This window comes from Danio aesculapii, chromosome 2 (assembly GCF_903798145.1).
Source record: "Danio aesculapii chromosome 2, fDanAes4.1, whole genome shotgun sequence".
In the NCBI taxonomy this organism is placed as follows: Eukaryota; Metazoa; Chordata; class Actinopteri; order Cypriniformes; family Danionidae; genus Danio; species Danio aesculapii.
In genome coordinates, this window is record NC_079436.1 from 54,326,939 (window position 1) to 54,341,938 (window position 15,000).

Sequence of the window (15,000 nt, forward strand, 5' to 3'; positions counted from 1 at the left end):
TAACAAACAGCTAACATCCGAGCTCAACCGTTTCAAATTTGGCCCCAGCCAATCCGAGCGGGAATCAGAAGGTGCTGAAGGTGGACTCAAAATTGTGAATACAGCAGGTAATGGTTTTTCAAGCAGCACACTTCAGGACGAACTAAAAACCGCTAGACTCCAAGTCAACGAGTTAAGTGGGAAAGTAATGAAGCTTCAATATGAGAATCGGGTGCTAATCTCAAATATGCAGCGCTGTGATTTGGCCGCACATTTGGGAATGCGTACTGGTAGCCCACGGGACAGTGATGTGGACAGTGACGCTGGCCGAAGGGAACCAGATGAAGATGAAACGGCAAGGTTATTGCTTCTTCATCCCAAACGTGAAGGTCCCGTCGGCGGAGAGAGCGATTCCGATGATTTATTTGAACGTACGGCTACTTCAGGATTCGCCAGTGGTGAAAAACCTTCCGATTCCGGCGAACTGGGAGTAATTGAATTGGCTCAGCGTAGACGGGAAGACAAGGAGGCGTTAAATAATATCAGACGGGAAGCTGAGAGACTTGGGAAAACAGTGGAGCGGCTTATAACGGATACGGATAGTCTCATCCGGGAAGGTCGACTGGTTGTTTTGGGAGGAGATCTTCTTGAGGGTTCGGAGTTTAGGGGGGACGGAGACTCTGCTGAATCTAATCAAGACTCTCAGGTGCTGGACTCCATTAATGCACGCATGAGGACTTTCCGCACGGATCTCCAGCAATTCATGGATAAAGTGGAGCATCTAGGGGAGGGTTTACGGGACCGGGTGGATGACCTATCCCCAATGCCTAACCTCACCGAATCTAGCAGCTTCCTTTCTACGGTTACCTCCATGTCCAGGGATTCGCCAATCGGGACTTTTGGAAGGGATCTAGTGACGGACTTCCAGGTAGGAGTTTAACATCTTTCATCGTAATTCAGTGTTTGCATCATATGCGATCACGTGTCATGGCAACTTCCTATTTTTTTTTTCCTTTGCCGCTTCCTCATTTGAAAGTCCCTTTTTGAGAATGCACTCAATTTATATTGGTTCTGCATCTTCATATGCCATGTTTTGTCAGTCCCCAAAAAGTCATGAATGCACCACAATGGAGGCTTTTAAAAATAACTTTAGCTGGCAAGATACTTCCACTTGATATATAAATATGAAAGGCAAAAGAAACTTTTAGGGATAGTGTGAAACTTGTGTCGTGGTTTACTCATCCTCATGTTTTCATTCTGTTTTAATTGGAAAAAAAGATAGTATTAAAGATACGTGATGGAGAGGTCTGCTGAGGTTTTTTCCATATTATAAAAATAAATGGAATCTTGTAATTTGTAAAAGAAATCTCTGTAAATTAAATGTCATTAACATGTGTTTTCCATTTATTTACTCTTTTAAATTGATAGTATTAAAGCTACGCTATGGAGAATTTTTATATTTAGTTCTCCATATTATGAAAATTAATGGAATTTTGCAATTTGTAAAAGAAATCTCTGTAAATTAAGTGTCATTAATGTGTGTTTTACATTTATCTAGATTGCAAAATGAGAGCGTAATCTTTGCTCTGATATTTTTTGTCAATGATATAAAAGGGTTGCATAAAATTAATCTACAAATCAAGATTATATTTTGTATAAAAGATAATGGTATATTTTAGGACAGATTGAAGAAACAACCTTTTTTTCAGATGAACCAAAATGCTTTTCTTACTTGTCTTTTTTCTAGTCCAAATATCTAAAAATTCTTAAACCAAGAAGATTTTTCTAGACAAGCAAAACAAAGACCCAATCCTAAATCTGTTTTTGTACCCCTACCCCTTCCCCTTGGCATGAGCTTTTACTTCATATGAGATCGACGATCACGACTGCTGTAGTTATTCCAGTTGTGTTATTTTTTGGAATTTATCTTCAGGAAATCACTGATATCATGTTATCATACTGATAAAATGTGGCACTAAGCTCGTAACTGTACTGTGTGTTTACACCGTGGCCATATTCACCTAAACACAAGAAAACAACATTAACATTATATTAGACACTATAAAAGCTAATTCCCAGCCACTAGACTTTTCTGACAGGGGATTTGAATGGGAACGGGTGACAGATGTGAAAGTATGTTGTGGGACTATTATACAGGAGTTATTATTATGTATTATAGATAGACACGCATAAAACATATGCTTGTTTGTTTTAAAAATTCTTAATAATGCCAAAACATACTTAAATTTGTGCATCTCCTGACTCGCATATGCACCCATGTTGCTGTTGTAGCAGGTGTATTTGGGGAAATTTTCGTACTCATTGGTTTCAAGTGGGGTCCTGGAAAATCTCAGTTTCAAAGGCTATCTAGCCAGTCCCCGTTGCCCTACGCCTTCAAGCTAAAGAGAATTGGGATAGCTCGAACCCTTCGAACACGCAAATCGAGAGGTTAGGGCAGGCATGGGCAAACTCGATCCTCGAGGGCCGGTGTCCCTGCAGAGTTTTGCTCCAACACTAATCAAACACACCTGAACACAAGCAGGTGTGTTTGATTAGGGTTGGAGCAAAACTATGCAGGGACACCGGCCCTCCAGGATCGAGTTTGCCCATCCCTGGGTTAGGGGCAGAATTAAAATTGGGCCTTAATGTCGTGTTTTATGAAATAATATGCCAAAATTAAGCGAGTTTTTCCTATAAACAAGTGAAATAATCTGCCAATGGCGTTAGAAAAATTATCTTATGTCAAAAGGGGAAAAATTGCTTGGCTCACCCCATTAGAAGATTTGTTTTTTGCTTGTTTTAAGGAAAAACTCACTTCATTTTAGCATATTATTTCTTAAAACAAGACAATATGTATTGCTTGTCTAGAAAATGCCTCTTGATTTAAGAATGTTTAGATATTTGGACAAGAAACAAGACAAACAATCTAAATTTGCAAAGACAATTTTTTACAATACAAACCAAATGCATTATGCAAAGGCATGTGAATGCATGAATTTACCAATCTCAACCTGGGGTGCGTTTCCCAAACAACAACATAACTCCTGGCTGAACTATCAAAGTACGATGCATCATTTGGGAAAAGAATGATGTAGTGACATAGTAGTGACGTTGTAGTGTTTCCCAAAACCTTGGATGCTCTGTCCCAGATCCATCATTTGAACCACGTTAGTTATAACTTAAAACGTCCATAATGACGCTCTTAATGGGGTGGAGTAAGAAGAACCCCATATTTTTTGTGCAAATGATATTGTTTTACACGCACACGCATTTAGAAAAACATCCGATATTAGTTTTGGTAAAACTATGCACTCGTTTTCCATATAAACTGAAATATATGTAAATGGCACATACAGGCCAATGTTTCCTTTACAAATATTACTGAGAATATGACATATTCTATTCTAAAATATTAAACCACTTAGCTAATCTCGAATAACACATGTTCTAATCTCATATATAAATCATATAAATCGTTAATGTTTGTAATTTACAGTAGGCTATTTATTAAGAAAAGAAAAAAATTATTATCAATAATTTATTATTATTATTATTATTATTATTATACATTTTTTGACCGCCCGCTCTACCAAACGGTTGAAAATGTTTTGACTATTTTAAATAATGACTGTTTAAAATAATGGTTTACACACACAGCATTGTTGGTTTACAAAATCAAACAAACATAATCCTGTTGCACCACTACACTTCACTTGATATAGGTTTTATTGTAGAAAAAAAAGCAAGAAAGCATGTTAAAGGACAATCTGAAATATTTTTATGGCATACTTCAAAAAATAAAGATGATTTAGTATTCAAAAATGTTTATATTTATAAATTGGTCTTACGGCGACGCAGTGGCGCAGTAGTGCTGTTGCCTCACAGCAAGAAGGTCGCTGGTTCGAGCCTCGACTGGTTCAGTTAACATTTCTGTGTGGAGTTTGCATGTTCTCCCTGCGTTTGCGTGGGTTTCCTCCGGGTGCTCCGGTTTCCCCCACAGTCCAAAGACATGCGCTACAGGTGAACTGGGGCGGCTAAATTGTCCGGAGTGAATGAGTGTGTATGAATGTTTCCCAGAGATGGGTTGCAGCTGGAAGGGCATCCGCTGCTTAAAACATGTGCTGGATAAGTTGGCGGTTCATTCCGCTGTGGCGACCCCAGATTAATAAAGGGACTAAGCCGAAACGAAAATGAATGAATGAAATTGTTCTAACACTTCATATTGTCAGATTAGTCTTTATCAGATAGTATATGTATTAATCCTGGTTCTTTTACCATAAACTGACATTTCAACCATTTGGTAGAGGTTAATATTTTAGAAATTATGGGATGTCTCGAAAAAAGATGCACTGAGTGTGTTAACTAGCGACATTAGGAGTTAAGAAATGCAATCCAAAGTTTTTTTTTTTCTTGGTGGGGTAGTTAAAGGGTTAAGTAGGATTTATTTTTTTAGAGTCTACTACAACTTACAATTTGACACATTCAAACCACAGCAGAAATGTTCTAACCAATTGGCCCATGTCATATACATTACAGATACATTTCTTAATAAATAACCGCTAGTATTTATAGTATACTATAAATTAAACACTTTAACAAATGCTATATTTTTTTTTTATTTAAATAATAGGTCACCTATCGCTTTCGTCATGAGCCACGGCTGAGTTCAAAATGGCATAAATGATTTCAAAGTGCACTGCGAAGGGAACAGAATTGTCAATTAGAAGATCACTAAAACTGAGCTGTGAAAATACTTTAAAAACAAATTAAGAAAGATGACTATAATGTTTTTTTCCCCAATCAATCCAAGTTTAAATGTTGGAACGTTCAAAAGGAATATGGCATAGGGGGGTAACACAACCAGAAACTATGCGTCTTACTCATAGACTGTAAAATATATGGACGTAGCATCCGTGACGTCACCCATAGGTTTCTGAACACTGCAAAAGAAGCTACTAGTAGGCGCGGCCAACCGTCGCCATTTTGTTTGCGCGTCATCAAACCCACGGTGGGATACCAAACAAGGGCAAAGAGGCGGAGAGTGAGCAGAGCTACAGACACCTGCTGGCACTTTGCTTGGACCTGGCAGACAGACTTTACTTTGGGAGAAACGCTTAATACTTTATTACCTGCGACTCGTTTGTGTTCTGACCACATGTGCTTGGCTGTACACTATATCAACAAAGTGTTTAGACTTTTAAGAACACTGTAGTCATACAGTGAGCCACTAAACATTGTTCTTATGACGTTTTTCTACAGGAGGAAAACGCGAATTACTTCCAAACACTTCAGATATAGTGTGTGTTAGTAAATGCAAGACTATTGATGAACTCCAGGCATAACACTGTATGACTAACACTTCAGATGACTGTTCTAGAGCCTACAGCTAATCAATCTGTCAGATTCTGGAGTGCTTTACGGCTCTAAAGAAAATTATAATGATAAATGATCTTAAATAAAACACACTACATTTATAGAGATGGTATACAAGTATATAACTTTACTCACATGGGAAACAGGAGGCCACATGAACTGGTTTGTGAGCACAATTAAGTGCACACAGCATCCCATATCATCTGATAATTGTAAGAAATAAGTCCTAAAAGGCAGCTGACTGTGTAAAGCCACATAAAACAGCACAAAAATACTATGAATATGCCGAGATCAGTGGCTAATCTGCCGGATTCAGCTGAGGTGAAGTGACGGCGACCAGCGAGACCTATCTGTCACTCAAGTGGCCACGCCCTTAATTATGCAAACTTAATATAACCTAAAATAAAGGAAATGGATGAGTTATAAAAAAATTCACCCCCCTCACAGTTGTCATGGAGGGTAATAATAGCTATATGACCCAAAATCGTTCTTTGTACCAGGCTGTAAACACCTTTTTTTCTGTTGTAAAGTTGGCCATTCTAACAGTGGGCTCAATTGCAATTTGCTCTATTATGGAGCCAGGACTAGCGGAATTTTGATGAATTACAGTTTCAGTTACTTCCGTATTGGCTTCCCGAGGGAGAGCGGAAGGTTGCCGCTTGGTCTTACTACAGTTCTAGAGGTCTAGTTGGAAACATAAAAGTTTGCAAATGTTTGTTGGAACGGTGGATTTGGGAAACGCCAAATCAACAAACTGTGTTTGTAATGACGGAACTTGCAACCTTAGTTGGCTAACAATGGTTTTCAAAAATGCACCCCTTGTTGTGTTTTTTTTAATGTTGGTAAAACAAAGTAATTGAATTATCATTAATAATGCTGATTATATAGATTCAAACATGCTATTATGAACCTATTAAAGCTTGCACATTTTGGGTTGCATTGACTTTCATAATATAGACGCAAATGTAATATAAAAAGATTCAAAGACTCATTGTAAAATGCAGGTTTGGCATGACATGAGGGTGCATAAATGATGACAGAACTTTTGCTTTAACCGTATAGCTCAGACTTTGCTCTAGTTTCATCACTTGAATGTTGAAGAAAGAAAAGTATAAAATCTTTGCAGGTAATACTACAAACTCTGTCTTCATCACAGCTACGACTGCAGAGATCTAAGCAAAATCATGAATAAGCCGTCTCTGTTATCTCATCAATGACAAAACCCACCAAACCAGAGACTATAACAGCTGTATAAGAGATAGAATTGAGAGATTTACACATAGAGAGATCAGTAGGTGAGAGTATTGACTTGCAACGCTGGTTATGCAGTTGTCTTGTCTGACACCAGTGATATTTATAATCATTTGTTCTAAGTTATGTGTGAAATAAATCCATGCGCAAGATTAATGGGAGTTTTGTGAGTACAGTTGCATTCTGATAGACCCGCTCTGAGATTAATGACACAGCAGGAGACACTAAGGCTGTTGAAGTGAATAACCTCCACATAACCTTTGGCATGAATGCAGGCATTGAACCGGTCCACTTACAGTACACAATGTTCCCCAGCATTAAAACTACTGATGCTATTTTTGCAGTGTGCATTATGTACATGAATATTCTGCATGCATGGGCTTCCCTGATGATTGTACTTAAATGTACAAGTTGCCAAAATGTGCAGTATTTAATAGGGCACATGGCTTGTAATACTACATATCCCACAATGCACTGCACATTTTCTTTACCCAAACCTGCCCGAGCGCCACCCAGCTCAACCAAAATGCCCTTCCCTTTTCTTTCCTAACAGTGAAAAACTACCCATATGAAATAATACTATAGTAATTTATAGTAAATACTACAGTGTTTTTGAACCATACTATAGTGAAGTGTATTATCCGATATATGTTATACTATTGCAAGTCTTTGTTAATGAATTCAGCAGAGTACTGTAGTATGAACTATAGTGAACCGATTATCAGATATACTTTAGTTTTTACCATAGTAAATTGTTTTGTATTGTAGTATAATATAGCAGGGTGACACGGAGGCTCAGTGGTTAGCACTGTTGCTTCACAGCAAGAAGGTCACTGGTTCGAGCCCCAGCTGGGTCAGTTGGCGTTTCTGTGTGGAGTTTACATGTTCTCCCCGTGTTGGCGTGGGTTTCCTCTGAGTGCTTTGGTTTTCCCCACAGTCACAACTAGTGGGCTGGTATAAGATTCTGACGGTATGATAATCTTAAATAAAAATATCACAGTATTTATAAATAAAAAAGTCTTACACATACCTTAGGAACGGTTTTACAAAAAATGTTGGCGATTTTAAAACCTTGACTTTTCCAAACCGCGGTATACCTTAAAAACGGTTATCATCCCATGCCTAGTCCAAACCATAGACTGTAAAATATATGGACAGAGTATCCGTGACATCACCCATAGGTTTCTGAACACTGCAAAAGAAGCTACAAGTAGGCGCGGCCAACCGTCGCCATTTTGTTCGCGCGTCATCGCACCCATGGCGGGATACCAAACAAGGGCAAAGAGGCGGAGAGTGAGCGGAGCTACAGACACCTGCTGGCACTTTGCTTAGACCTGGCAGACAGACTTTACTTTGGGAGAAACGCTTAATACTTTATTACCTGCGACTCGTTTGTGTTCTGACCACATGTGCTTGGCTGTACACTATATCAATAAAGTGTTTAGACTTTTAAGAACACTGTAGTAATACATTGAGCCACTAAGCATTGTTCTTATGATGTTTTTCAACAGGAGGAAAACCCGAATTACTTCCAAACACTTCAAATATTGTCTGTGTTAGTAAATCCAAGACTATTGATGAACTCCAGCATAACACTGTATGATAATGTTTCAGATGACTGTTCTAGAGCCTACAGCTAATCAGTCTGGCAGATTCTGGAGTGCTTTACGGGTCTAAAGAAAAATATTAATGATAAATGATCTCAAATAAAACAAATACATCTATAGAGATGGTGTACAAGTATATAACTTTACTCACATGGGAAACGGAGGCCACATTAATGGTTTGTGAGCACAATTAAATGCACACAGCATCCCATATCATCTGATAATTGTAAGAAATAAGTCCAAAAGGCAGCTGACTGTGTAAAGCCACATAAAACAACACAAAAATACGATGAATATGCCGAGATCAGTGGCTAATCTGCCGGATTCAGCTGAGGTGAAGTGACGGCGACCAGCGAGACCTAGCTGTCACTCAAGTGACCACGCCCTTAATTATGCAAACTTAATATAACCTAATATAAAGGAAATGGATGAGTTATAAAAAAATTCACCCCCCTCACAGTTGTCATGGAGGGTAATAATAGCTATATGACCCAAAATCGTTCTTTGTACCAGGCTGTAAACACCTTTTTTTCTGCTGTAAAGTTGGCCATTCTAACAGTGGCCTCAATTGCAGTTTGCTCTATTATGGAGCCAGGACTAGCGGAATTTTGATGAATTGCAGTTTCAGTTACTTCCGTATTGGCTTCCCGAGGGAGAGCAGGAGGTTGCCGCTTGGTCCAAACACATGCACTATAGGTGAATTGGATGAACTAAATTGGCCGTAGTGTATGAGTGTGTATGATGTTTCCCAGTACTGGGTTGCAGCTGGAAGGGCATCCGCTGTGTAAAGCATATGGTATATAAGTTGATGGTTCATTCCGCTGTGGCGACCCCTGATTAATAAAGGTACTAAAGGCTGATTTATACTTCTGCGTCAAGCGCAGGTGTATGGTTCGGCGCAGCCTCCGCACGGTCGCATTGCCCTTGCTGTGGCCGTCGCTGACGCGCACTTCTCAAAAAATTTAAATACATGTCGCAACGACACGTAGAGCAAGCTCTGAGACTGTTTGGTTTAGTAGAGCTTATGAGTGTGGGCGGGACTGAGAGCCGTGCCAGCCCGATGGAGCGATTGTTTACAAGTGTCGAGTCCCGTGAAGGAGCTCTGGATGGAAAGTTTAGTTTTGTGTTTACCTTATGATTAACGTTGTTGCCCGTCCGTTGGTTCCCGCCTCAAAATGAGCAAGTTTGAGCTACTTGTACATTAAGGTAGCGTTCAGAAAAAACAAAACACCAGCAAAGAAACTCGACACAGAGGAACATAAACACCTCAATGCCAGCTAGTGTTTCGGTAGTGTTATTGCAGAGCAACAGAAACAGCACCCAGAAGTATAAATGCACGGCAATGCGTCGTGGGTAACGCCGATCACTCGATGCAGAAGTTTAAACCAGGCTTAAGCTGAAGGAAAATGAATGAATGAGTGTAAAATAGCAGAAATAGGGCATGTGTTTATATTACAATAGTTGTTGTGTTAGTATAGCAACTATAGCATTACTACAGCAGATTAATTTAAGAACTTCACTATAGTATGGTCCTGAATCACTACAGTATTCACTGTAGTATTTTTTCATATAAGCATCCTCAATTCTACCACCTGCGTCTCCGTACCTGCCTCCTACTCATTCCCACAATCCTCTTGTCCTGGAGTATTTCCAGCATGGCTTCACATGTCTGCTATTTTGGTTGTCATGAATCTGCAGAGTCCATCATTTACTTGTGAGTAAAATGAGAACTACTTGCTAGCCATGAGTGTATATATATATATATATATATATATATATATATATATATATATATATATATATATATATATATATATATATATATATATATATATAAAGTTCAAGTTGAAATTGCCCAAAAATTCCCAAATGATGTTTAGCAGAGCAAGGAATTTTTCACAGTATTTCCTATAATATTTTTTCTTCTGGAGAAAGTCTTATTTGTTTTATTACGGCTAAAATAAAAGCAGGTTTAAATATTTTTAAAATCATTTTAAGGTCAGTATTATTAGCCCCCTTAAGCAAATTTTGTTTTCATTGTCTACAGAACAAACCACTGTTATACAATGACTTGCCTAATTACCCTATTTATACTAGTTAAGTCTTTAAGAGTGCTTTCACACTTGGATCAATTGCCTGGACCGAATCCAAGTTCGATTGTCCTCCCCTTTCCACCCTCTTGGTTGGTTTGTGTTCACACCGTCTTCTTTCCATCTGAACGTGCGTCATCAAGCTGCTGTTTTGTGTACAGCTGTTGCTAGGTGACAGCCACGAAAGCAAAGCGCCAAAATGGAGACGTCCGTCTATCACGATTGTTCTGCTTTTGCTGAATCTTTTGCTTTTGTTACTAACGCCAAAATACAGACAGCCAATCGCATCTATCTGCTGCAAAAAAACAAACATTGAAAACGTTCAGAACATCGCGCAATGTCTGCAGATGTCATTTTTGATGGAGACAAGCAGACATTATCACTGTTTGCACTGGGTCAGTCCCGCTTGTCACCAAAGTAAGTGAACGTTATGAAAACTAAAAGTTTGTTGTACCGTGTGCGGTTCACTTCCGTTATTTGGTACGATTGTATTCAGATCAGAAGTGAACCGGACCGGAGGTCGTACAAACCGTAAACCCAGACCACCTCTTTCAGGCGGACTCGGGTACTGTTCACGGGTGTGCACTCGAGTTCAAAAGACACGTTCACAGTAGCTAAACGTACCGTACTCTGACGTCAAACCGCAGGGTGCAAAAGCAATAAGGGCATGTCGGAATTCCCTTTTTGCTATTTTAAGGATGGAAAAATCCGATTTGCGCCGTGGCGCATGGTCTAACAGGGTTGAGCTTATTCCCTTAATGAGTTATAGGTGTGTTTTGGGAATAAGCCAATCAGAGTCTCATCTCCAATTCTCTTTAAGAGTCCGTTGCATCGCACCATGGCGCATTTGCTATTTACATGGCGGACTTTGTAAGTGCAATAACTGAACGCTTCACTAGCAAGAAAACAGTTAACAAGAGCATCTACAGTGTGAGAATAAGCCTCCTCATTGTTTTCATTCGCTTTCACTCTCATGGATAGGGAAACGTGTTGTACGCACAGACATTAGCCTATAAATAATTAATTTCCTTTGTTAAGCGCAAAGACTTGTGCGAAAATTTTGTCCCACAGGCTTTACAGTAAATGCTTTAGTTATTTTCATAGCAGACATAGCCAATGGAAGTCTTAACCACTCTTCAATAAATGTAGATGGTGGATTAAAATTCAGCACATGATCAGTAATCAGATGTGCCATTATTTGTAGCTTTAGCTGGTTTCTAAAACTAAATCTGTCAGTGTTGTTTTCATTCTCATTCGCAGCGTTTTACATTTTCGCGGTTGTAGCTCCTGTCATCTGAAGACAGGAGGCGTTGACTAAGTGATTGACAGCTGATTTTAACCAATCATTCGTGTTCAGTTCTTAAAGCAGTGGGCCAATAAGAAGAGCGCAAAGGCGGGGCAAGCGTTGAAGGCTTTGTTTACTGCGGCAAGTTGACATGACAACAGTTTTAAACTGTTCCTGAGCACTGCGTTTCAAGTACAAAGATGCATTTTGCCTGAATGTGTCCTAAATACTTTATGAATCAGTAATATCTTTTTAAAAAATCTGAAAATATTAGCTTTCACTTGTAATACTGAAAAATATTTATTATAATCACTGAAAATTACACAATTTTTAAATCACTCTCGCGACCCCTTGAAATTATTCTGCGACCCCCGCAGGGGTCGCGACCCCCAGTTTGAGAACCACTGCATTAGATGATAAACAAAGAGCATTTATACTGTAGGTTATACTTTAAATTTAAAGTTCATTATGTGTCGGCTCCTATAGCATTGTGATTAGTATGTAGTCGTAGCACTGTGGTGACCAAGGCGACACAAGGTTGATTTCCGGGTTTTTTGCCGATCCTTCCCCTCTCTCTGCTTTTCTGTCTCTAATCTCTACTGGTCTATCCCAATAAAGATCAAAACCCCTACAAGTAATTATATACACAGTTGAAGTCAGAGTTATTAGCTCCCCTGTATTTTGTTTCCCAATTTCCATTTAACAAAGACATTTCTAAACATAATAACTTAATAACTTAATAACATAATAACTCATTTCTAATGACTGATTTATTTAATCTTTGCCATCATGACAGCTCATAATATTACTAGATATTTTTCAAGATACTAGTATTCAGCTTAAAGTGACATTTAAAGGCTTAACTAGGTTAATTAGCCAATTTAGGGTAATTAGTCATTGTTTAACTGGTTTGTTCTGTAGATTATCAAAAAATTATATATATTGCTTAAGGGGGCTTATAATATTGACCTTAAAAATTATATATATTGCTTAAGGGGGCTTATAATATTGACCTTAAAATGTTTAGTTTTTTTAATTAAAACTGTTTTTATTCTAGCCGCAATAAAACAAATAAGACTTTCTCCAGAAGAAAAAATATTATAGGAAATACTGTGAGAAATTTCTCGCTCTGTTATTTAGGAAATGTTTGAAAAAGAAAAATATTCAATAGTTTTGACTTCAGCTGTATATATAAATACAAAAAGTGCTCCATATTTTTTGTAAAAGTCAAGTTTTTGTTGCATTCACATGGTTCAGACCAGCAGGTGTCGCTTGCACGAGGAACAGTGAATCATTTTGTGAAGCAATTCGTCTTGTATCTTCGAAAAGCTTTGTTTCTCCCATCACTATGGCTGTGTCTGAAATCGCACACTTCCCTACTATATAGTACGCTACTATATAGTACGTAAAAATAGTATGCGAGCTGAGTAGTATGTCCAAATTATAGTATTGAAAAATCAGTATGCGAGAAGTTCCCGAGTGACCTACTACTTCCGAGATTTTGACGTGTGCATCCAATGAACGCTATGCTATCCTATAATGCACCACATGAGAATTCATAAATGGGAGTGAAGCGACGCCACTGACATTACCCAGGTCACGTGATCATGACAAATGGCGAATATAGTACGTCCCAATTCCATTAATACTACTCGCATTCATACTGTGTATAAAACTTACTTTTTCGTCGTACTCTTTCATTCATGTGGTAAATTCAAATTGAAATGTGATAATAATTATAATAATAATAATTCCTTACACTTATATATTGCTTTTCTGGACACCTAAAGCCCTTTTTTGGCGGGAATATACTCATCCACCACCAGTGTGCAGCATCCATCTGGATGATGTGACGGCAGCCATATTGCGCCAAACTGCACACTGATTGGTGGAGAGGAGACAGAGTAATGAAGCCTATTATGAAATGTAGATGATAGACACAGGCCAGTGGTTAAATTAGGCCAGGATGCCGTGGGTTAAACCTACTCTTTTTTCAAAGGACATCCTGGGATTTTTAACGACCACAGAGAGTCAGGACCTCAGTTTACCATCTCATCCGAAAGATGAGCAGTATAGAGTCCCCTTCACTATACTGGGGCGTTAAGACCCACACAGACCGCAGGTTGAGCGCCCCCTGCTGGTCTCACTAACACCACTTCCGACAGCAATCTGGCTTTCCCATGTGGTCTCCCATCCAGGTACTGACCAGGCGCAGCCCTGCTTAGCTTCAGTGAACATGTGAGAGTTGCAGAGAGCTAGCTGCTGGCTAAATGTAGTACTAAAAAAATGATTCATTGTATTTACTCAGTTTTTTAAGGTAAGTGGTCGCAAACTATGCACATGGGCTGAATTTAAACAAGCAAATTCAGCCCATATACATTGATTTCAGCCACTTACCCTAAAAGAATTTCGTAAATCCAGTAAATCATCGAGTAGTAGGCGATTTCGGACGCAGCTTATGAGACCAGACGTCTCGAACTAAAAAGAGTCCAATGACTGCGCCCGCTCGTACGTGAAGAATAAGGTCAATATGCTGTATATTAAATGTGATTAATGTGGTTGATCGTTCTCAGGATTAATCCAACAGTGTCTGGAATGATGTATATGTACATGCTGCTAAATAATCTAAGATGGCTACCTGCTATAGCACTGCTTATAGCTTCTTGTATTTCTGCTTTATGCTTTGAAGCTGCTTTATGGCATCATGAGTCTACAAATAACCTGTTTTTAAAAACTATGGGTCGGATATTTTAGATCTAGATCAAGGAAATATTTCATCATTGGCAGCATTTTCCTATTGCTGCACTCTGATTGGTCAATTAGCTCATTTTGGCTCATGTTGATTGGTGGAGGCCATCATTGGTTGTTTTTTTTTTGCTTTGGGTCACTCAAAAAACACTGTTCATCCAGCATGACAAGTCACGGCCTGTTCATCTCTCACGTGTGAAGGCTTTGATGAAAACAGAGCTGGTGTTTATTTAAAGCTTCTGATTGGCTGCTTTATTGCATGGCTGAGCTTCGCTGCCAAACCCAAGACCCCGTCAACATCCCACCGTAGAGCAGTTTTTTGGGCTTCAGCCAAAAAGCTTTTAGCATTATTATTGTTGACAAGAAGCATATGAATAGCAATATAATATAAAGCCCTCATGTGATGTTTTCAAATATTTCCCAAATGATGTTTAACAGAGCAAGGGATTTTTCACAGTATTTCCTATAATATTTTTTCTTCTGGTGAAAGTCTAATTGGTTTTATTTCAGCTAGAATAAAAGCAGGTATTAATTTAAAAAGAAAACATTTTAGGTCAATAGTATTAGCCCCCTTAAGCAATATTTTTTAAGATTGTCTACAGAACAAACCCTCATTATACAATGACTTAATTAACCTAATCAAACCTTTAAATGTCACTTTAAGCTG

General features: G+C 38.6%; 1 protein-coding gene across 3 annotated transcripts in view; it reads left to right on the plus strand.

Moving 5' to 3' along the window:
- LOC130214192 (microtubule cross-linking factor 1) overlaps positions 1-15,000 on the plus strand; it is a 144,885-nt gene that overhangs the window by 67,227 nt on the left and 62,658 nt on the right. For all 3 annotated transcript variants that reach the window (XM_056445746.1, XM_056445752.1, XM_056445760.1), the window contains exon 5: positions 1-907. This exon is cut by the window's left edge and continues 485 nt beyond it. In XM_056445746.1, the coding sequence (XP_056301721.1) occupies positions 1-907 (907 nt within the window). The remainder of the gene's footprint in view (positions 908-15,000) is intronic.